The sequence below is a fragment of the Danio aesculapii genome, chromosome 20, assembly GCF_903798145.1.
Source record: "Danio aesculapii chromosome 20, fDanAes4.1, whole genome shotgun sequence".
Classification (NCBI taxonomy): Eukaryota; Metazoa; Chordata; class Actinopteri; order Cypriniformes; family Danionidae; genus Danio; species Danio aesculapii.
Window position 1 is genome coordinate 15,512,487 of NC_079454.1, and position 25,517 is coordinate 15,538,003.

A 25,517-nucleotide genomic window follows, 5' to 3' on the forward strand; every position below is an offset into this window, starting at 1 on the left:
TATTGCACTGCTGGTTAACCTAAACTGCATTCTTTCTCTGTACTTGTACATGTGTGATGATAATAAAGTTGAATCTAATCTAATCTAAAAATTCTATCTATAATGTGAATTTTCACTTAGTCAAAGAGAACTAATCATCCTGAAAGATGTTGTCTGACGGAGGTCAGCTCCAGCTCTGCTGGGTTGCAGACCAGTATAAACACGGAAAAGCCGAGGATGCTCCCCAGAAAACATTCCAGTTATAAACAAAGAGCAGCTTTTGTTCTTCACACCATGATATAAAGATATTGAAACATTATAGTTCATTATATTTCCATTGGAAGCGCGCAGCTTGGGCACATATATTGGGATCGATGCATCGCTAGCAATGGGCTCATAGGGCGCACCTTCCAGGCACATCTAGCTGAAAGATCTCAACTTTATGCTCACCCCGTCACGTGACAAGAACTGACTGATCAGCTCATGGTTTTTATGGATGTACACATTTCTCAGCAAACACAAATCACCCAAATACTGCAGTGGTTTTTAATTTCTCCATAAATAAACTTGTGATCAGAGCCGCAGTAATGTTTTATTTTGTCAAAAGTTGATGGTCACCAATCTACATACATAAAAAAAAAAAATAAAAAAAAAACAGGAGGTGGCTGAATACTCTTAATTCATTCATTCATTCATTCATTATTTTTCTTTTCGGCTTAGTCCCGTTAATAATCAGGGGTCACCACAGCGGAATGAACCAGCAACTTATCCAGCATATGTTTTACGCAGAAAACTGGAACTCCCCTCGGGTGGGTAAGGCAGAACTGGCACCCCGCCCAATCATAGGAAAGTAAAAATAAATTCATTAGTGAGGAAATAACAAACTGAATTAATGAGTAAAAAGGTTGGAAATAAATGCTTTAATAAAGAATAGCTCAATCATATTCTTAATAACTTAAAGAAACGTAATCATTTACGTACTGTTTTATTGTGCCCAGGGTCACTCTGTTCTATATATATATTCTATGTATATACATTTGAAGAATTATTAGCCCCCGTTTGAATTTTTTTTCTTTTTTAAATATTTCCCAAATGATGTTTAACAGAGCAAGGAAATTTTCAGAGTATGTCTGATAATATTTTTTCTTCTGGAGAAAGTGTTATTTTTTGTTTTATTTCGGCTAGATAAAAGCAGTTTTAAAATTTTTATAAACATTTACATTTAGTCCTTTAGCAGATGCTTTTATCCAAAGCGACTTACAAATGAGGACAAAGGAAGCAATTTACACAACTATAAGAGCAGCAGTGAACAAGTGCTATAGACAGGTTTCAGGTGTGTAAAGTCTAAGAAGCTAAGCATTAGTAAAATTATTATTATTATTTATTTATTTATTTTTTTAGATAGAGAGAGAGAGAGAGAGAGAGAGAGAGAGAGGTACAGTTAGTGGGTATAGCCAGAGAGGCAGTTGCAGATTAGGAAGGAAAGTGGAGACTAAACAGTTGAGTTTTTAGTCGTTTCTTGAAGACAGCAAGTGACTCTGCTGTTCTGATGTAGTTAGGGAGTTCATTCCACCAACTGGGCAGATTGAATGTGAGAGTTCGGGAAGTGATTTCTTCCCTCTTCGGGATGGAACAAGCGAGGCGAACGTTCATTCACAGAATGCAAGTTTCTGGAGGGCACATCTGCAGAAGTGAGAGCAGATACGAAGGAGCAAAGCCAGAGGTCGCTTTGTAAGCAAACATCAGAGCTTTGAAATTGATGCGAGCAGCAACTGGCAGCCAGTGCAAACGGGTGAGTAGCGGAGTGACATGTGCTCTTTTGGGTTCATCAAAGACCACTCGTGCTGCTGCAAGAGCTTGAACAATGAGTTAAGCTGTATGTTCAGATAGGAAGGGTCGGACCTTTCTGATGTTATAGAGTGCGAATCTGCAAGATCGAGCAGTTTCTAGAAATGTGGTCAGAGAAGTTTAGGTTGGTCATCAATCGTTACTCCAAGGCTTTTTAACCATTTTGGATGCAGTGATGGTTGCTCCATCTATCTCGATTGAAAAGTTATGGTGAAGAGTCGGGTTGGCAGAAACTTCAAGCATTTCAGTTTTCGTGAGGTTAAGCTGAAGATGATGATCTTTCATCCAGTGTGAAATGTCTGACAGGCAGGCTGAAATGCGAGCTGGAACCGAGGGATCATCAGGGTGAAAAGAGAGGTATAGCTGGGTATCATCAGTATAGCAGTGGTAGGAAAATCCATGTTTCTGGATGACTGTTCATAAAGATGCCGTGTAGATAGAGAAGAGAAGTGGCCCAACAACAGAGCCCTGAGGTACCCCAGTGTTTAGATGCTGTAGGTTGGACACCTCTCCCCTCCAAGACACCCTGAATGACCTGTCCGAGAGGTAAGAACTGAACCATTGAATGACAGTGCCTGCGACGCCCAGTGACTCAAGCACGAGATAGCAGGATCTGGTGTTTACAGTGTCAAAAGCAGCTGATAAATCCAGCAAGATAAGGACAGATGATTTAGAGTCTGCTTTAGCCAGTCTGAGATCCTCCACGACCGAGAGCAGGGCAGTCTCAGTTGAGTGGCCTTTCTTAAAGCCAGATTGCTTGTTGTCCATGAGGTTGTTTTGAGTAAGAAAGTCCAGGACTTGATTGAACACTACTTTCTCCAAAATCTTGGCCATGAATGGAAGCAGGGATACCGGTCGGTAGTTTTCAAGTAGCGTTTGATCCAGGTTGGGTTTCTTTAGCAGTGGGGTTACCCTAGCCTGCTTAAATGAAGTAGGGAATAGACCAGAGTCAAGAGATGTGTTAATTATGTGAGTCTGTGTTGGTATGACTGCAGGAGAAATGGCTTGCAAGAGATGAGAGGGAATGGGATCAAGCGGACCGGTGGTTGCATGGCTTAAAAGCACGAGATTGGACACCTCAGACTCAGAGAGCTGGGAAAAAGAGGTGAGTGTGTGTGGTGTTGGTGGTGTATCTTGCGTGTTTGTTATAGGTGCAGCACATTGAGCACTGATTTTTGCAGTTTTGGTGCAAAAGAATGTAGCAAAGTCATCAGTAGTGAGTGTGGAGGATGCGGGTAAAGGAGGAGGATAGAGGAGGGAGGAAAATGTTTTAAAAAGTAAGCGAGGATTGGTGGCACTGTTGACTTTCTGATGGAAGTATGTCTGCTTTGCAGAAGTAACCTCAGCCGAGAAAGAAGACAGAAGAGTTTGGTATGTTATGAGCTGTTCAGGATTTTTAGTTTTTCACCAAATTCTCTCAGCAGCCCGAAGTTTTGAGCGATGCTCACGGAGAACATCAGAGAGCCAGGGTGCAGGAGGACTGGCCCAGGCTGGCCTGGATGTAAGAGGACATAGTCTGTCTAGACATGATGCTAGCGTGGAGCAGAGTGTATCAGTGGCACTGATCGTATTAAGTGCAGAGAGTTTGCAAGATGGAGGAAGAGAGTTAGAAACAATGGTGGATAGTCTATTGGGTGAGAGAGAGCGTGGGTTTTATGCGAAAGGCACTAGAGTTGGAGTGTGTGGCGGCTCAGGAGTAATGTGGATGTTGAGAGAGAGAAGGAAATGATCCGATGTTTGTAATGGAGTTACTAGTGTTTGATCAGCGAGGCAATGTCTAGTGTAAATAAGGTCTAGCTGATTACCTGATTTGTGAGTAGCAGAAGTAGGTGCTCTTTTGAGGTCAAAAGATGCAAGCAGAGTCTGGAAGTCAGCAGCTTGAGGTCTTTCAATGTGGATGTTGAAGTCACCTAGCACCAAGGGAGTGTCATAATCAGAAAAAGATGAGAGAAGAACATCCAGTTCATCTAAGAAGTGCCCTAATGTACCCAGGGGGCGGTAGATGACAACCACATTTATGCGGAGGGGTGGATAATGGTGACTGCATGGAATTCAAAAGAGCTGATTTTTGGCAGGGACGGTCTCTGAGTGAATTTCCATTCTTTGGAAATCAGTAGTCCAGTCCCACCCCCTCTCCCTGTCTGACGAGGAGTGTGGGAAAGAGAGAAATTAGTAGAAAGAGCTGCATGTGTAGCAGTGTAGAGCTGTATCTGTTGGAGTGTAGCAGTCTTACATTAACAAAGGAAACAGTGGCTAAAACTTTCTAGTACTAAACACAGATAGCTGAAAACAATTTTAAATGTCCAACAACCATACACAACCAGCTGAAGACAAGTCTAAGTGTTCTCTAACCAAACACAGCAACTGAAAACAGGTCTAAATGTACTTACTCCATGTTGCTCTCGATGCTAAAGTGCTTCTCCTGCTAGCTAAACCTACTGTGTCCAATATATAGGCTTTACCTGGCGTTTAGACACGCCTCCAAAGTTAAAAAACACCCGAAACTGCAGCGGCGGGGGCGCGAAAAAACCTCCGGCTCGGCACACAAGCTCTTACAGTAACAAAGGAAACAGTGGCTAAAACTTTCTAGTACTAAACACAGATAGCTGAAAACAATTTTAAATGTCCAACAACCATACACAACCAGCTGAAAACAAGTCTAAGTGTTCTCTAACCAAACACAGCAACTGAAAAAAGGTCTAAATGTACTTACTCTGTGTTGCTCTCGATGCTAAAGTGCTTCTCCTGCTAGCTAAACCTACTGTGTTCTAATATATAGTCTTTACCTGGCGTTTGGACACGCCTCAAGTTAAAAAAACACCCGAAACTGCAGCGGCGGGGAGCGCAAAAAAACCTTCAGCTCGGCACACAAGCTCTTACAGTAACAAAGGAAACAGTGGCTAAAACTTTCTAGTACTAAACACAGATAGCTGAAAACAATTTTAAATGTCCAACAACCATACACAACCAGCTGAAGACAAGTCTTAAGTGTTCTCTAACCAAACACAGCAACTGAAAACAGGTCTAAATGTACTTACTCGGTGTTGCTCTCGATGCTAAAGTGCTTCTCCTCCTTTCCTCCATAAAGTGCTTCTAAACCATTTTAAGGTCAAAATTATTAGCCCCTTTAAGCAAATTTTTTTTGATAGTCTACAGAACAAACCATCATTATACAATAACTTACCTAATTACCCTAAACTGCCTAGTTAACCTAATAACCTAGTTCAGGCTTTACATGTCACTTTAAGCAGTATAGAAGTGTCTTGAAAAACATCTAGTAAAATATTATTTACTGTCATCATGGCAAAGATAAAATAAATCAATTATTAGAGATGAGTTATTAAAACTATTGTTTAGAAATGTGTTGAAAAAATAAACAGGTGGGCTAATACTTCAGGGGGGCTAATAATTATGATTTCAACTGTATATATTATTATTTTGTTTGCTAAAGTGTACTAGTTGAGAACTATGTTCTGTCTGACGCTGGTCAAACTGATAGACAGATCATTAATAATTTAGGTTTTAACTATAACATCAAATAGATTTCAAATAAACTAATGTCAATAGTAAAGTTAAAAAAAACCCCTTATTGTCTGTTTCAAACCACATACACACAACACTTTGCTGGATAGAACCTTTGTGTGGTAATACTGAGGCTATAATTCTGCACTGCTGTTTACTGTTGTTAAACAGGCATTATATAATGTACACAGTGTGCCCAAAAAACACATATATGCTTCAAGCGTCCTGTCCGTCACTGTCCTCCTGCTGCTGTGTGGCTGTCATTTTGCCTGGAAAATCCAGAAGAGAAATAGGAGTCTCATTTGCTCCTGTTTGCTCCCTCTCATGTCTGGTGATTCCTCTGCTGCTTGCCTTTGAAGATACTGTCTGTCCTCGAAAGAGCTGAGCCTGGCGATGACAGAGACCCACTTTGCTGAGCAGTATAAAGACATCCCCTCGGAAGGCCTTGGTGAAGATGGCATATAGAAAAGGGTTAGCACAGGAATTCAGAGGGTAAAACAGCACTAACAGGATCTTGGAGTTTGACACAGTGATTAGTGGGTGGTCTAAAACAGCTGTCATAGCATACAATGAAATTGGTGCCATGCAGAGAAAGTCAGTAAATATGAGCACGGCCATACGCTTGGCAATGTTGGTGTCTTTGTTGCTAGACTGATGACTGGGATTGTGAACAGCACAGTAGATCTTGATGTAACAGACACAAATGACTACAAAAGCAAGGATGTTAAGAACAAGTACACATATGATGTAGATCTGGTCAACCAGTGTCTGAGTGTCCATGGGCAGACAAATGCTGACCTTCTGGTAGCTGCTGACACCAACAAGTGGCATAAGACCCAGTAACAGGCAAAGATCCAGCCGACCAGCATTATGACTGAGGCATGGGAGAGACGCAACTTACGATCCAGTCGCATTGCATACGTGATTGCATACCAGCGTTCCAGGGTGATGGTTGTCAGGGTGTAGACTGATAGTTCACTAGCAAAGACAGAAAAGAATCCAGCTAGGCTGCATCCAGGACCGGTCTGCCAATCAATAGCATGATTATAGTATTCGGAACGTGTGTGGAGGTCCACAGAAGCAATTAGCAGTAGGTAAATGCCCATGCACAGGTCAGCAAAGGCCAGGTGGCACATTAAAAACCTTGAAACAGACAGTTTGTAGTGGCTGGTCAGAAGCACCAAAAGTACAAGCAGGTTTCCCAACACAGCAAGCAAGCTGACAAACCACACAGACACACGTAGAAAGCTGAAACCCATGATGTCCTCACAAGGGTTGAACTCATCAGGAGCAGGGAAACAGGCAACCTCCTCTCCTTCCTCACACACAATGTAGTCATAGCGACTGTCAAACTCATGGCTGGTGTCTTCCTGGGGGTTTTTCAGTGTTTCACCAAAACCCATATTATCATCTGCATGTTTGTCAAAATAAGTGTGATAATGTACATTGCCAAAAATATCCTGGTGATCATAAGTGTCTCTGAAGAGGGTATCACTCAAGTCGATGCCAGGTTCCATGCTGCTCTGCACTCCAGGAATTGTAAAAGCTCTCACAGATCTCTTTTGAAGTTGATTCTTTCTAGCAGTCAGGTTACAAATGATTTCCTCTATGAACCTGTCAAAAGCAAAAATACTTATGATTACAACCAAAATCACATATGTTTAGAAGAGCATTTTGCATTCAAACTAAAACTAACATAATATTTATAACTAATTATGTGACAGTGCACACACACACACACACACACACACACACACACACACACACACACACACACACACACACACACACACACAGAGAGAGAGAGAGAGACACACACAAACACATACCTATATTTACTTATCTAACATACAATAATTAAGATTTGACTGTAGCCACACACCCCCTTTTTTTCTTCAAATTCTTGAATGCACAGCAGTGGCTGGGGTAGGTCAAGTCTGCTGTAACTAAGTGTCTAAAAGTCTTGATTGGTGGTAGCTTTTAAGGGCCCAAACATTACGAGCACAGAGTTCCCGAAGTGAATCCAACCCTCTGGCTGGGAGAGAAGTAACTCCTGATTCTGACACATCACTAATGAGAAAAGAAGACATAAGACACTCAATAAATCAGAAAAAAGCTCTTCAATTTGCAATTAAGTTTTCATTATTCCTTGTTTCCTTTCTTGCATTTTTCCTCACATCCTAAATATGTGGAGATAAAACAGAAGGTAAAGGTGTGTGAGATGAAAGAGATAACTTGGTGTGTCAGATAACGGACACATCTAAAATTTACAGGTATTAGAACCACAATAAAGTAAAGAGCAAACTTATTTCATGAATTCAGATTTGTTTGTTGTATTCAAATGTGGTTCTAAATTGCTGTATCTGACAGGTACCTATAATCTAAGGTAATTTTCAATCCTAAATGCAAATTGAACACCATGATGAATCCTAGTGAAAAATAAATATATTTGTGGAGAGGTAAGCATGATCGAACACCAATGAGGCGGGAGAGCAGGCTTGGAGCCCGGCGGCTAATCAGCAGGCCAATCAGAAATAATAAATAACACCTGTTTATTCTAGTGATTGGGCCGGAGAGACAACCTTCTAGGAGAACAGAAGGAGCAGCCGGGAGAGGAGGGAGAGAGCACACACACACGCACTACGGTGTTGTGCACTCATTTAAAAAATAAATAAAACTTTACGGCATACCTGAATTGCTGACCCTGTCTTCTTCTTCCCTCAATATCGAACTTGCTACAGTGGTGCCGAAACCCGGGAAGAAGAAGAAACTTTGCTGCCAGAATGGTTACCTCCGTCTTCCAGTTCATGTGCGAAGTCATCCAGGCGCTCGCAGCCCTCCACCAACAACAACATCTGCGCTGGGGGACCTGAGAGAAAATCTGGAACGACGCTTCCAAGTCCTTGTAGAGGCCCAGCGGGAAGGACCGCGAGCTAATCCGGAGTCTGCTGGCCCAGGAGATCCGGGCCCGCTCCGACATCTGCTGCCCACCTCCCATCTCGCTACAGAAGATGGCACCAGAGGATGACCCGGAAGTGTTCCTGAACCTCTTCGAGAGGTTGGCAGAGGCGTTGTGCTGGCCGCGGGGCCGAGTGGCCGTAAGAGGTTATCCCCCTGCTGTCAGGGCAAAGCCCAAATTGCCGTGCAGCAGCTACCGGCCCAGAATCTCCTGGAGTACGCTCACACTGAAGCGAGCCGTTCTCCAGCGGGACGGCCGCAATCCGGAAGAGCAGCGTCAGCTCTTCCGCTCCATAGAGCTGACTTGCCAGTGGCCGGCCCTTCGTGTTCGCTCAGCAGCTCCGTGACGCCTGCCGCAGATGGCTGGTGAAGGATGGCCGGAACCACCGACCAGCTGGTGGATGCCGTGGTGCTGGAGCAATTCATCACTCGCCTCCCCTCCCGAACATCGGAGTGGGTCCAGTGCCACCGGCCAGAGGATCTGGAGACGGCCATCCGGCTGGCGGAGGATCACCTGGTGGCGAGGTCCAGGGTCGGCGAAATAACCTCTCTCTCTTCTCCCCCTCTCCCTCTCTCTCCTCCTGTTCCCAGGCCCAGACGGCGGGGACCGCCCACAACCAGCACCCAGATGGCGGTGCACAGAGGCGGATCTGCCGAACGTCCCAAGATGGGCGGGTCCATATCCGGACGGCGGGGTGGAGCCACGACCCCCTGGCGGTTCCCCAGACAGCGCCAGGGTCCTCTCTCCGGTTGAATCGGTTGGTCTTGCTGGCCCTGGGGGTATAGTGAGAAGGGCTGGGCCGATGCATTGGCGTCGCGGGGGCGAGAACAGCACACCCACAAATCTGCTCCATAAAGGAGGGTGGGTGCGCTGATTTTGGTCCCGCCACGCCAATCATCGCCCCCGGTCAGCGACGGGCTATACCGGATACCAGTGAGTATAAAAGGGGGTACATATCAAGCTTTGGTGGATTCGGGGTGCAACCAAACCTCCATCCACCAAAGCCTGCTTCAAGACACGGCATTGGATACGAGCCGCACAGTAAGGGTAAGGGTGTGTGCACAGGGATGTAATACACTACCCGCTAACGGCGAGACATTCAATTCCAGGGTAAAAAGCATAGCGGTTGAGGAAGCAGTTAACCCGCACTTACACACCCGCTAATTCTGGGAACCAATTGGCCTGGATTTAATAGATTATTAGGGGTCTTATGTGCGGGTTGTGTCTTGGAAGAAGAAATCGCCGGGTAGGGGGTGTGTCATTCAGCTGGGGGAATCCCAAGCGGTGACGTCACGCGCTGTCTCAGAGGAAGGGCTGGGAATTTCCCGTGTAAAGACTTTCCCCTGGAACGTCGCGTGACGACACGCTAAGACATGCACTCGGAAGAGTGCAGGTGATAGATGGGGAAACCTCCAGCCTGACCCGGGCCCCTCTCCTATCCATATTTTGCGATCATTAATGACAGGTTGTATCGAGTTACCCAAGACGCTCAGACAAAAGAAGATACTACCCCAATTATTAGTACCAAAGTGCCGTCGGGAAATTCTTTTCCAGGTTGCTCATGCTAATCCTATGGCCGGACATTTAGATCAGGCGGCCACATTAAATCGGCCTCATGACCCGATTCTTTTGGCCGGGCATTCACGGTGATGTCAGCAGATGGTGCGCTGCGTGCCGTGAATGTCAGCTGGTAAATCCACTGGCCACCCCAAAAGCGCCTTTGCGCCCTTTACCAATTTGGAGATGCCCTTCGAGAGAATTGGTATGGATCTCATCGGGCCATTAGAGCGATCCGCACGCGGGCACCGGTTTGCACTAGTCCTAGTGAATTATGCAACCTGCTACCCGGAAGCAGTAGCGATACGTAACATCTCAGCGAAAAGTGTTGCGGAAGCTCTGTTCGTATAATCTCCCGAGTGGGAATCCCAAGGAGATTCTCACTGATCAAGGGCACCGCGTTCATGTCACGCACCATGCGCGAACTTTACGGATTATTGGGCATTAAATCCATTCGCACCAGCGTCTATCACCCACAAACAGACGGGCTGGTGGAAAGGTTTAATCGCACGCTTAAATCAATGATCCGTAAATTTGTTCCCGAGGACGCGAACAATTGGGATAAGTGGTTGGAAGCCCTTGTTATTTGCTGTGCGGGAGGTTCCCCAAGCCTCCACGGGTTTTCCCCCTTCGAGCTTCTCTATGGCAGACAGCCCAGAGGGGTTTTGGATGTCATTAGAGAGGCTTGGGAGGACGAGCCTTCTAATAGTAAAAATGAAATTCAGTATATCTGGACCTTAGAGCAAAACTCCACACACTGGGGCGGCTCTCTACGGAGAATTTGCTTAAGGCTCAGGATGACCAACGCCGGCGATATGACAAGGGCACTAAACTACGTAAATTTGCACAGGGAGTATAAAAGGTCCTTGTACTGCTACCCCACTTCCAGCTCTAAATTACTCGCCAAGTGGCAAGGGCCGTTTGTGGTCACACGACGAGTCGGTGATCTCGATTACGAGGTGGTTCGTTCGGACAGAGCTGATTCACGTCAGATCTATCACATTAATCTGCTGAAGCAGTGGAGGGAGCCGGAGGAAGTGGCGCTGTCTACGCTCGTTACTAACGAGGATGACCTGGGGCCAGAGAGCCCCGGCCGGGAACGGCCGGGCGCTCTGGTCACCGGAGGGGATCATCTCTCAGCGAGCCAGCTCTCGATATCCGGCACCGCCAACGTGAATTCTCTGATGTGTTCTCGGCCCTGCCCGGTCGTACTAACCTGATTCAGCACCATATCGAGACCGAACCGGGCGTGGTCATTAGGGACCCGGCCGTATCGCCTACCTGAACACAAGAAAAAAGTAATTCAGGAAGAATTGAGTAATATGTTGAAAATGGGAGTAGTAGAAGAGTCCCACAGCGACTGGGCCAGCCCGATTGTCTTGGTACCGCAAGACGGACGACTCGGTCCGGTTCTGTGTGGATTATCGCAAGGTAAATGCGGTGTCGAAATTCAAACGCCTATCCAATGCCGCGTATTGACGAGTGCTCGACCGGTTAGGTGCTGCTCGATTTTACTCGACCTTGGATTTAACGAAGGGTTATTGGCAAGATCCCCTTGACTCCAATATCCCGCGAGAAAAACGGCTTTCACCAACGCCGTTTGGACTACACCAATTAGTGACACTTCCGTTCGGGCTGTTCGGGGCACCGGCAACGTTTCAGCATCTGATGGATAAAATACTCGGCCCTCACGTGGCATATGCCGCTGCTTATTTAGCTGACATCATCATTTACAGTAATGACTGGCAGCGGCATATGCAACACCTGAGGGCGGTATTGTCGGCGCTAAGGCGGGCCGGGCTCACGGCTAACCCACGGAAATGCGCAATTGGGCGAGTGGAAGTAAGGTATCTGGGCTTCCACTTAGGCCACGGGCAGGTGCAGCCCCAAATTGATAAGACTGCAGCTATTGCCACCTGTCCGAGACCTAAGACCAAGAAGGAGGTGAGACAGTTTTTTGGGGCTGGCAGGATACTATAGGCGTTTTGTCCCTAATTATTCGGCCCTCGTCAGCTCATTGACTGATCTCACTAAAAAGGAGGGACCAGATACAGTCCAATGGTCGGAGCAGTGTTAACAGGCCCTTCTCAAAGGTGAAATCTATACTTTGCGGGGGGCCACTATTGCACGCTCCTGATTTTGCTCTCCCCTTTCTGTACAGACGGATGCATCCGATCAGGGTCTGGGGGTCCGGACGGCTCCCCGGCCTGAGGCTGGCGGTGGGGGTATGTGGAGAGGTAAGCATGATCGAACACCCAATGAGGGGGGAGAGCAGGCTTGGAGCCCGGCGGCTAATCAGCAGGCCAATCAGAAATAATAAATAACACCTGTTTATTCTAGTGATTGGGCCGGAGAGACAACCTTCTTAAGGAGAACAGAAGGAGCAGCCGGGAGAGGAGGGAGAGAGCACACACACACACGCACTACGGGTGTTGTGCACTCATTTAAAAAAAAAAAAAAACTTTACGGCTTACCTGAATCGCCGACCCTGTCTTCTTCTTCCCTCAATATCAAACTTTGCTACAATATTAAAATGGATTAGGCATGGATTTATCTTAAATGTAATGTAATGTGTATTTATATATAGTGCATCAACTTAGATGATGCAATGGCATCCACAGAACAACGGTGCCAGTGCGCTCACCACACACCAGCTATTGGTGGACTGGAAAGATAGTAATAGAGTCAATTCGGTGGAGGGGGATGATTGGGAGGCTATGATGGGTAAGGGCTGGTGGAAGGAATATGGCCAGAACATCGGGGTTACATCCCTACTCTTTACGAGAAGTGCCATGGGATTTTTCATGACCCCATTGAGTCAGGTTTGATGTCTCATCTGAAAGAAGGTGCCCACTGACAGTATTTGGCATCAGGACTTACACAGACCACAGGTTGACTACTAACACCACTTCAAACAGCAACCTAATTTTTTCCATGTGGTCTCCCATCCAGGTACTGACCAGGCTCAGCTCTGCTTAGCTTCATTGAGTATCCGGTCTTGGGCTGTAGGGTACTGATAATTATACATGCATAATAACTCGTACTCATTTCATGCTTCTTTCAAATACACTCACAGTAACTTTTTGCACTACAAATAAGTTACACATCCAAATAGAAGTATAAAACACACTTCAGTTAGCAACATTCATGTGGCTCAAATCCGGCCCACATACCGCATGGAATGATGTCACTTGGACAGTCCGTTCCTTGTTTGCCAGATCTGGGCCACAATTAAGCCATAGCAATATCACACATCAGCCAAAATTCACCCAAATGAACCAAAAACTGATCCTTTTCTGGGCCAGATCTGGCCTACACTTACATGCGGACCATATACCGAATGGAATGATGGCTCTACCCAGCTAAAAGGGAACATTCTCTCAACTTTGGCTAACATTCCCTACAGGTTGTATTAATTTTTTAAAGAAAACATTTTAATGTAATATTCATTCATACATTTTCTTTTCGGCTTAAAGTCCCTTTATTTATCAGTGGTTGCCACAGCGGAATGAACCACCAACTTATCCAGCACATGTTTTACACAGCAGATGCCCTTTCAGCTGCAACCCATCTCTGGGAAACATCCACTCACACTCATTCACACACATACACTATGGACAATTTAGCCTTCCCAATTCACCTGTACCACATGTCTTTGGACTGTGGGGGAAACAGGAGCACCCAGAGGAAACCCACACGAACGCAGGGAGAGCATGCAAACTCCACCCAGAAATGCCAATTGACCCAGTCGAGGATTGAACCAGCAACCTTCTTCTCCAATGAATGTTCAAAAAAATAATATTTTTTCCAAAACAATGAACAAGAACATTCTAGCAATGTTTTGAAAATGTTGGTAAGGGACCAGATTAAAGAATGTTCTCTTAGAAAACGTTTTTACAATGTTTTATAAAACCAAAGTAAGAACATTCTCACAGTCACATTAGATAAATGTTTTAAGAACATCATTGAGATGTGAGATGTGAGCATAAAGACATTTGAACAAAGCTAGCATATTTTATCTGCAACATTTTAACAACATTATTAAGATTATTGAAATGGCACCAGATTAAACAATGTTCTCTTAGAAAACTTATAAAGCAATGTTTTATAAAACCAAAGTAACATTCTCACAGTCACATTAGAGAAATGTTATAAGAATATGATTTATTTTCAATAATGAGACAGAAAGACAATTAACTAATTTTAATCTGTACTTATTAAAATATTTAAAATGTCATGTTCAAAAACTTATTGCAGACAAATAAGTAAAACCTAGTGGTTTAAAAATAGTGGCAAAGCATACAGATTTAAAGTGACAATTAATTAGTATTTCATAGAATTAGTAAAATTAGTATTATGTGTCAGAAAATTATTCTTGTTTTAAATATACCTGATTTTTGTTTTATTTGTTACATATACAATGAGCACAAGAATGTAAGAAAATACAGTGCTTTAAACTTTCTTTTTTACATAGTTACAATAAAATAAAATATTTTAAATGGTTATAGAGAAGGGGCGACGCAGTGGCGCAGTAGGTAGAGCTGTCACCTCACAGCAAGAAGGTAGCTGGTTCGAGCCTCGGCTGGGTCAATTGGCATTTCTGTGTGGAGATTGCATGTTCTCTCTGAGTTCTTGTGGGTTTCCTCCAGGTGCTTCGGTTTCCCTCACAGTCCAAAGACATGCGATACAGGTGACTTGGGTAGGCTAAATTGTCCGTAGTGTGTGAGTGTGTGTGGATGTTTCCCAGAGATAAGTTGCGGCTGGAAGGGCATCCGCTGCGTAAAACGTGCTGGATAAGTTGGCGGTTCATTCTGCTGTGGCGACCCCGGATTAATAGAGGGACTAAGTCGAAAAGAAATGAAAATGAATGAATGGTTATAGAGAATGTTTTGTGTCTGTCATATTGTTACTGTACATTTCGGAAACAAAAAGAAAACAAATAATGTTATTAACAAACGTGTAGAATATTTAGAGAATATTGTCTTGACTTTAAGGACAATAAGGATAAGAACTAGAACAAAATACCTGCTGAAAATGTTAGAGAGTATAATATTTTAATAATGTTACCATTGAACGGGATAAGAATGTTTTAGAGAACGTTTACCTGTCTTTTAAGAGAATGTTTTGGGAAGTAAAATAAAAACAGCATTAGCAGCTTCGCTGATTACAGTTTGACTTCATTTCTGTCATATCTGCAAGAATATTTGATAATTAACAGAGTTTTATATTTTTTATTGAAAATGTTTCCTTTGATCTCACCATCGTGGAGATTTCAAGATGGCGCCGATGACGATGGCTGCCTCCGTGTCATGCTCTGCAGTAGTGTTTGTGTTTTTGTTAGTTTGTCCTGTCTTGAGTAACATTCCTACAATTACTTTCACCAGAGACGAATTGCTGGACATTCGGGCACATACACCACCAAATATTTTTCCATACCTGGATTTATCTGATGTTCTGTTGGACATTGTTACTCAACGCTTTCAAGCGCGCAGATGAGGAAAGCGTGCAGGCGCGCTTGTGAAACTCAGACAGCGCGGATTTCGGACCGCGTTGCCTAGCATCCATCTGGCAAATCTCCGCTCTCTACCCAACAAAATAGATGAACTCATTCTGCTCTCTCAGACAAACAGGGACACCATACCGGACAACGCACTTCACCTGCCGGGCTATCAGCTGTTCAGAGCGGATCGCGACAAAGAATCAACGCGGAAATCGCGCGGTGGCGGGATTCTTTTATCCTTTCATTAATGAAAGGTGGTGTACAGATGTAACAGTTTTAAGAAGATGTGCTGTCCAGATCTTGAAGCACTGTTTATTAACTGTAAGCCTTTTTATTCCCCGCTTGAGTTCTGCTCGTTCATCCTCGTCAGTGTTTACATTCCTCCGCACGCGAGCCTGGTGATACAGAAACTAGCTGATCAGATCATGGTGATAGAGCAACAACACCCGGACTCTGTTTTAATCATTCTCTGGGATTTTAACAAAGCAAAACTATCCCGTGAACTGCCAAAATATAGACAGCATGTTACATGTCCCACAAGAGACCTTAACATTTGGATCACTGCTACACCACAATAAAGGACGCATATCGCTCCGTCCAACGAGCAGCTTTGGGACACTCTGACCATTGTTTGATTCATCTCATTCCAACCTACAGGCAGAAACTGAAAACAGCCAAACCTGTATTATGATCTGTGAAGGGATGGACTAACGAAACACAGCGGGATCTACAAGCCTGTTTTGACCTCACTGACTGGAGTGTTTTTGAAGCTGCTGCAAACGATCTGGATGAGCTCACAGAGACTGTAACATCTTATATCAGTTTCTGTGAAGACGTGTGCATTCCTACCAGGACTCAACTCACATACAACAATGACAAACCATGGTTCACTGTAAAACTCAGACAGCTACGTCAGGCCAAGGAGGTTGCTTACAGGAATGGGGAGGGGGCCTTGTATAAGCAGGCCAAATACACACTGGAAAAGGAGATCAGAGTCGCAAAAAGGAACTATTCTGAGAAACTAAGGAGTCAGTTCTCTTCCAGCGACTCAGCATCTGTGTGGAAAAGTCTGAAAAACATCACAAACTACAAGACGCCATCCCCCAGCACTGTAGACAATGAACGACTTGCAAACGACCTGAATGAGTTTTACTGCCGGTTTGAGAAAACCCCCCACACCCACTCTGAACTGCTCTTCACGCCACCATTAACACCTCCACCACCCCCCGCCTCCCCCATACCTGCACTTCAGTTCAGTGAATTCCTCGTATGTGTGAACATACCTGGCAATAAAGCTCTTTTTGATTCTGAGATCAGAGGCTGCTTTAGTTGAGCTCTTGAACCTTTACTCTTCTATCCTAATGTTTCTCTGGCTGTTGTAACTGTGTTTCTGAAACTCATCAGTTATTGTGAGAAAGGCAATGTGAAAATAAACTGTATGTGCTTAATTGTTACAGACCTAATTTCTGGTATTTTATAAGTTAATTCATAAAAAAGAATTGCAAATATATTTATATTAATGCTGTTGTGGGGATATTACTGCAGCTTTACATGGAGGGTCAACAAACAATTAGGAAGGAAATAATAAAAATTAATAATTGGAGTGTCATGAACAAAACCTTGAGAACTCTAGCTGCACCTTAAGACACACAGACATCAAGAATCAGAATATAAACCTCTACCACAGTTGCTAAAAAGAAAAAAAGCATAATTCATTCATGTTGCAGTGCCTACTGGGTGCCAGCATAGTTCAAAACTCCCAGCATGAATAAATTATACAGCTTTATGTTCTTAAAATTTCTTTGCCTTTATTTTATTTTGTTTTTGGGGGGTAATATTTCAGTGGAGTGTTTTGTATTGTTCAGTTTTTTTTTTGTCACCATTATTGAGATTCAAAGACAGATCTAACCTGTTTTTGAGAAAGTAGGCAGAGTGTCTGAATTGTCACCAGTTTAGTCCATTAGACAATGTGATTGACCACAAATAAGTGAATCACTGAAGAAAAGAACAAGAAATAAAACTACAGACACAGCCTCACGCCAAACCAACTGAATTAAAACAGATAATTAAACAACTCATTAAATCACTGATTACAGTTTGAATTCATTTCTGTCATATCTGCAAAGAATATTTGATAATTACCAGAGATTTATATTTTTATTGAAAATGTTTGATTTGACCTCACCATCATGGAGATCAGAGGTTACTTAAGTTGGGTTCTTGAACCTTTATTTTTCTACCTTAATGTTTCTGAAACTTATCGTTTATAGCAAGAATGGCAAAGAAAAAATATGCTGCATGTACTTAATTGTAACAGATACAATTTCTAGTATTTTGTAAGTTAATTCGGAAAAAAGAACTGCATATATATATATATATATATATATATATATATATATATATATATATATATATATATATATATATATATATATATATATATATATATATAATATATATATATATATTAATGCTGTTTGAGACGATACTGCAGCTTTTCATGAAGGGGCAACAAACAATTAGGATGGAAACATTAAAAATTAATAACTAAAGCATCACGCACAAAAAGACACACAGAGATCAAGAATCAGGATATGAACCTCAACCATGATTGCTAAAAAGAAAAAAGCTGCATAATTCATTCATGCCGCAATGCATGCTGAAATACAAAACTCCCAGTATGCATTGCAGCTTGAATAAATTATCCAGCTTTATGTTGTTACAATTTCTTTCTTTGTCTTTATTTTATTTTGTTTTTGGGGTGTAATATTTCAGTAGAGTGTTTTGTATTGTTCAGGGTTTTTTATTAGTTTTTTATTTTTTGTTTGTCACAATTACTGAGATTCAAAGAATACTTGTTGATGTCTGTGTGTTTAAAAGTTTTTGTCACAGTTCAAACACTTTCATTGTGAATGGTGTATTTAGACCTGTTAAACCATCATTGACTGCTGAAGCTCCAGTGGTTTCATTTATGTATGTTGTTAATATCTCTTACAGAACTAACATGATATTGAATGAATTAATAAGTCAGGGAGGGTGGATTTGATCTCATAGTTAATCTCTCAGACTCTTTCTTATATTTTCTTTTGGCTTTTCATGATATTCAAATAGTGTAATTATCACAATTAATTATAGCAGCCAGAATAAAAACTAGTTTTAAAACAAGAAGAAGAGCCCATCAAAAGCAGACGCTGACCTCCATCATGTTGACTTCAAATGAGCAACAGAAATTTCATTAAGAGTTTTTTATTCATGTGACAGAAATAGTCAAAGTCAAAGGTCAACAATAATTGAAGCTCCTGATGTTTGTGGAATTGTTTAATGATCTCTGCTGAGATCTTGAGAAATAAAAGTTTTATTGTGTAATTATTTTTATGTTAATAATTATTATTTTATTTAGAGTTTTATTTTCAGTTGATTTCATCTTTGATTTTGGCTGTAATTTGTGTTATTTGGTCTTGTTTTTCTTTCCTTCAGTGATTCTGCTTGTTAACAGTTGTTCATCAATAGAGAAACAATTCTCAATCCTCCTTTAATTAGACACTTAATTATCTCATTACCTTCATCGCTGCCTGAGTGTTCAACCCTCTGTAGTGAGGACACTAGTGAGGATTTTGCTCTGGGATTTAAGGGGTTAAATGTGTTCGAGGAAAAATACACACTGCGGAATGTATTTTTAAATGAAATATTCTCTAAATTGAATTTACAAATGTGAAATGTTAAAAACTGTAGATTACTGGCAACCACAGTTGCCGGTAGTTTTGCGTAAAATCAAAAAAAAAAAAAAGCAAAATACTGTAAAACGTTTTTTTTTTTGTGTCATCATTGTGGAGGATAGTAGCATCTGTGTGTAAGTCCAAGATGAATTAAAGGCATCTGTTGTTATGCTACATCTTCTTATATTTAAATGTAAATGTGTAGTTACTATGCAGGATAAACCTCTTTTTTATAATTGCACTCAGTTCATGAAATACGGTTATTTACCGTAAATTTAACAGTTTTATAAAATGTCTGTTTTTTTAATGAAAAATCCTGGCAACCGCAGCTGCTGGTATTTTTCTGTAAATTTAACGGATTTTTTTAACAGTGTGTTTTTAATACTGCATCTTTTATTCATTCATTCATTTTCTTTTAGGCTTAGTCCCTTTATTAATCTGGGGTCGCCACAGCGGAATGAACCACCAACATATCCAGCATATGTTTTACACAGCAAATGCCCTTCCAGCTGCAACCAATCACTGCGAAACACACACACACACACACACACACACACACACACACACACATATATATTTATATATATATATATATATATATATATATATATATATATATATATATATATATATATATATGTATGTGTGTGTGTGTGTGTGTGTGTGTGTGTGCGTGTGTGTGTGTGTGTGTGTGTGTATCTTAGAGTTTTATTTATTTGATAGTTTATTTAACATTTCTTGTTTGTAAAGGCTAAATACAAATAAAAAGTGGACAATACTGTTTTGTGTGTGTGTGTGTGTGTGTGTGTGTGTGTGTGCGTGCGTGCGTGCGTGCGTGCGTGCGTGCGTGCGTGCGCGTGTATGTGTGTGTGTGTATCACACACTCTTAGCAATGCGATGTGGCTGTAAAATCGGTACTGGTGGGAGGCATGCGTTGGGCCTTATTGTCCCACTAGTGACGATATACAGCCACATTGCACTGCTATGAGTGTGACGGCATAACAATTGTTTGACGGCATAATTCTGTATATAAAGAAGAAAATAAAACACAGAAAGTTTCAAAATTATTTTATAAGAGTGTGGGAATATAAATTTATATAATCTATATATAACTAAAAAGTAGTTTTTAAGGTGTGACAGACCTTAAAATGTCTTGGTTTCCTGAGCCCTGACTGTCTCCAAAGTAATGCAAATTGTCAGTTTCACAGCAGCACAGCTGTAAGTATTGTCTTCTCAAGCTGGTCAACTGGTTTCTGTCTCCAGAACATCATTTGCACACTGTTTTAATGCTAAAATGGGTACTTATATGCTTGAGGTTGGGCCTGGAAAGGCAATTTACCCTGCCGACAACAACACTTCATTTGCATGCTATGTTTTAGACTGTCCCCACCTACATGTATCAATGTCTGTAAAACTGTATAACTGAGTGTCTGCTGTGCCAGTGGAGAGTTTCTTTCAATGATGCCACGCTGAGTTCTTCTTATTAAAGGATTCTACTTTGAAGATACCCAAAAGTTCTCCCTGTTTTTTTGGGCTCGTCTTATTTCACAACAGTTTTAGTGCCGTGAGCCAGACTAGAGAAATTTACAACAAGAGCAACTACTTTCTTCCCGCCATTCATTCACATCTGCAACTGGCGTCAGAACAGCAGAAACCGTTGCTGCTTCACAAACATCATTTTAGAGCTAGTATTTGAATGATTCCCTAGTGTAATCACATTTTAAGATTATAAGGCGGAATGGCATGAAATGGCATCAGTCTGCAGAGATTTCCCAATATTTCTCTGTTGCAATCAACTACAGCTCTAGTCACACAATAACTCACAGAATGTGAAACTGAAAATACAAATCCATACACTCAAAAGTTGCAACTTTAAATAATAACATCTTTAAATGAACAATCATATGATGGCTGTTTTCCAATGGGCTTTCTTAAGCATTCTAGCGTCCTTGTGTTCTAGTATAACATCATAATCAACTGCCAAAGTTTAGTTGTAACACTCAAGAAAAGAAAAAACAGAGAAAGCGTGAAAGAACCCAGATGTGTTCTTGATATCGAGGATGCATCGATGCAGACTTGAGCACAGTACTCACTCAAAAAGTCCCAGAAGTCATTGTGGCTGAGCAAAGGAGGTGGAAAGTGCAACATTTTATAAAGATATATTATTAAAGAAGTTTTTTTCTAAATGAGTTGGTGAAAGTAAACATTTACATGAAGGCCTAATAAACACATCAAGGGTGTTTATTTGCTGATATTCATATTAAAATGTGTATTAAGACATGTTCTATATTCTCAGTCTTCCGAGTTCATTGTTCTGAGGTAACTCGGCAAGACCACTCTTCACAAGAACATGAACACAAGTTCGTTCTCTCCATTCTTGGAATTGAGAAATAGTCAATGTTTCTGATTCAGTCTATTTGTGATGACATCACTAACTGTATTGACATTTATTGAGGAGTTAATTTTGGGAGGTACCAAGATGGCAGCCTGAACAGATGCATTTTTAAGTGCTTGCACCAAGTGTCTTTACAGACATTGCTAATGCGCGCTCGCATTTTTAAAAACATTTTGTTGTGTGTTAATCTTCCCAATAATATTAATCAGAAGGTCATGATTTGCACTTATTAAATAATTGCTTCATACAGTTTTTCTTTTACATTCTTAGGTGATACAAAACACAAAAATTTCGGCACAGTGCCTTCCTCGGTGTGTGACACAATCCTCTCACTCCACCCTTTTGTCCCACAATCAATCACATTGCGTCATTAGTTAGGTGGCCACTTTGATTAAAAACTCATTTTCATTTAAATATACCATAATTAACCACACAAGAAATATTTACCTTCACCTTCAAAACATTATTCACAGAAAAATAGCATATCAATTATCATCATTCACTTATTCATGTCTACATCAATACAATGAAAATCTGACAGTTTCATCTCATTATTTGTATCAGTACATCTTCAAAATCCATGATTCATAATATTATAGCTAAACAACAAACTGTTAAAGAAACACAGAAAGCTCTAATTCCTCCATTCCTCTTGGTGTAAGTGATTTTAATTTATGAATCCAGAGCGCTTATCTTTGTAATAATCTATTATTCAGAATACCTCCTAATGTAACTCAAATACTTCTTCGATACCTATGCATTCTAGTTGTTTAACGTCATGTGCAAAATCTATAAAATGTCTTGCTACTGCCGAAGTTATATCTTGTTGTCATATACTTGATTTATTTTCAATAAATCACAACTTCAACTGACATGATGACTTCCCTATACAGTATCTTTTGGCACAGACTTTTTAACATGTAGACCACATTACGAGTAGAGCAGGTAATGCATGTTTTTATTTTTATACTTTTTTATACTTATTTTTATACTTTTACTTGTTGCTGGATTAAAAAATTGTTTACACTTTATCAAATTCTGGTGCCCGCGTTAAGAGTATTTCTGCACAGATACCTACTATTCTGAGCGCTGCCGAGAGCCTCGGTGCTGTCGTCCTCCACTGGACCGCTTCCTACCTACCGTTAAGGAAATTAAAGGTTCAGTAGACTTTTTGCTCTGAATGAATGGCTTTTAACATGGTGTAAAGAACAGTTATTGCTCTTTGCCAATAACTGGAAAAGTTTCTGGGAGTGTCCTAGGCTTTTCTGTGCTGACGGCCTGCATCCTAGTTGAGCTGGAGCTGAACTCCTGTCGGACAACATCTCCAGGACGCTTTGTTCAATCTAATTAGTAAGTAAAAATTCATAAAATTCACATTTTAACCATATAGACTCTTGTTCGTCCCACTTAAATAACAGCAATACATATCTGGCTAACCCCATAGAGACCGTGGCTGTTCCTCGTATTATTAGATCAAGAAATAAACGTACTGTGTGCTCCAGAAAAAAAGTCTATTAAGAGTCAAACCAGAAAAAAAAAAGTGAAAATACAAATTTCGTAAAGCTTGGTCTCCTAAACATCAGGTCACTAGCACCTAAAGCACTTATCATAAATGAAATAATAACAGATAACAATCTTAATGCACTCTGTCTCACTGAAACCTGGCTGAAACAAAATGACTATAATAGTTTAAATGAAGCAACTCCTCCAAGATTCTTATATAAACATGAGGCTCATCAAACTGGTCGTGGTGGTGGAGTTGCATCAATCTTTAGTGATATTCTTAATGTTAATCAGAGAAACAGACTTATGTTTAACTCTTTTGAAGTATTAGCGCTTAATGTTATGCTTCCGGACATTATGCAAAAGCCTATGTAAATATATAAACCCCCAGGACCCTATGTCAATTATCTAAAAGAGTTTTCTGATTTTATTTCTGACTTACTAGTTAAAGCTGATAAAATACTAATTGTAGGACACTTTAACATCCACGACACATTAGGGCTCTCGTTTATGGATTTACTACATTCACTTGGGATAAAGCAAAATGTTGTTGGTCCAACCCATTGCTTAAAGTATACATTAGATCTAATTCTGTCTTATGGAATTGAGGTCATTGAGGAATTGAGGACATTATACCACAAGTGATGATATTACAGACCACCACCTCTTACTATATAGGCTGCTTTTACCTGAAAACCTGTCCACCAAAGATGAACTCAAAAATAACTTACCTGATCTTTCTCTATTTCAAAATGCACTCGCAAACGCAAATGACCTTGATGTAGTAACCAGCAGTATGGATGCCACCTTTACTAGCACACTAAATACTGTGGCACCCATCAAATTAAAAAAGGCTAGAGAGAATAAAACTACACCATGGAATAATAGTGATAATAATAATAATACTCGCGCTCTTAAAACAGCAACCCGTGCCCTGGAGCGTAAATTCAATTCAATTCAATTCACCTTTATTTGTATAGCGCTTATACAATGTAGATTGTGTCAAAGCAGCTTCACATAAAAGGTCATAGTAAATTGGAACAGTGTAGTTCAGTTTGTAGTGTTTAAGTTCAGTTCAGTTTAGCTCAGTTCAGTGTGGTTTAATAATCACTTCTGAGAGTCCAAACACTGAAGAGCAAATCCAACGATGCGCAGCTCTATAGATCCTGAACCATGCAAGCCAGTGGCGACAGCGGAGAGGGGAAAAAAAACTTCACTAAATGGCGGAAGTGAAGAAAAAAAAAAATAATAAAATAAAATGTTTAAAAAAAAAAAATAAATAAATAAATAAATTAGACGTCTGTAGAATTGCGTACAAAGACCAATTCCAATTCCAACAAAATTACTGAAAGAATCGCTACCTGTTATAGGAGAACCTCTTCTTAACATTATCAACTCTTCTTTATCTTTAGGCCATGTTCCAAATCCTTACAAGCCAGCTTTTATTAAGCCTATTATTAAGAAACCACAACTGGACCCCAGCAACCTTGCTAATTATAGGCCTATTTCAAATCTTCCATTTATGTCTAAAATACTAGAAAAAAGTTGTTTCTGCCCAATTATGCTCCTTTCTGCTGAGGAACAATGTTTTTGAAGTGTTTCAGTCAGGTTTCAGGGCTCATCACAGAATAGAAACTTCATTAGTAAAAATAACCAACGATTTACTCTTAGCTACTGACCAAGGGTGCATCTTGCTATTAGTTTTACTCGAACTTAGTGCCGCATTTGACACCATTAACCACAATATCATCATAAATTGCTTAAAGTCTACAGGAGTCCTAGGGACAGGCCTTACAATGGTTTAAGTCATACTTAGCTGACCGTTACCAGTTTGTGAAAATTAATGGACAGCCTTCACAAGTCAGCCCAGTATAGTATGGGGTGCCTCGAGGATCAGTTTTAGGCCTTTTGCTGTTTACAATATGCATGCTACCCCTGGGAGACATTATTAGAAGACATGGGATCAGCTTTCACTGCTATGCAGACGATACTCAATTGTATATTTCAACTAAACCCGATGAGATGTCTGAACTGTCTAAGCTAACTGAGTGTATTAAAGATGTTAAAGACTGGATGACCAACAATTTTCTTCTCTTAAACTCAGACAAAACAGAATTATTACTTATTGGGCCTAAATCCTGTTCACAGCAGATCTCACAACTCAACCTACAACAAGAGGGATACAAAGTTAGCGTTAGCTCTACCATAAAAGATCTGGGTGTCATATTAGACAGTAAACATTATATATCCTATGTCACAAAAACTGCCTTCTTTCATCTGAGAAATATCGCAAAGTTACGAAGTAAATGAGATGCTATCCACCTCAGATGCAGAAAAACTAGTCCATGTCTTTATGACTTCTAGGCTGGATTACTGTAATGCTCTGTTTGCTGGCTGTCCAGCATCCTCTATTAACAAACTTCAGCTAGTACAAAATGCAGCTGCCAGAGTTCTCCTTACACTGGCTGCCTGTTAAGTTTCGTATTAAATTTAAAATATTGCTTCTTACCTATAAAGCTTCAAATAATCTAGCTCCTG

General features: G+C 41.1%; 1 protein-coding gene across 1 annotated transcript in view; it reads right to left on the bottom strand.

Annotated features, from left to right (window-relative positions):
• Positions 1-5,424: 5,424 nt before the first annotated feature.
• Positions 5,425-25,517, bottom strand: part of tshr (thyroid stimulating hormone receptor) — a 220,833-nt gene continuing 200,740 nt past the window's right edge. Inside the window, 4 exon segments of the mRNA XM_056480930.1 lie at positions 5,425-6,188; positions 6,191-6,963; positions 7,232-7,331; positions 7,334-7,419. Of these exon segments, the coding sequence (XP_056336905.1) occupies positions 5,566-6,188; positions 6,191-6,963; positions 7,232-7,331; positions 7,334-7,419 (1,582 nt within the window). The 3' untranslated portion in view covers positions 5,425-5,565.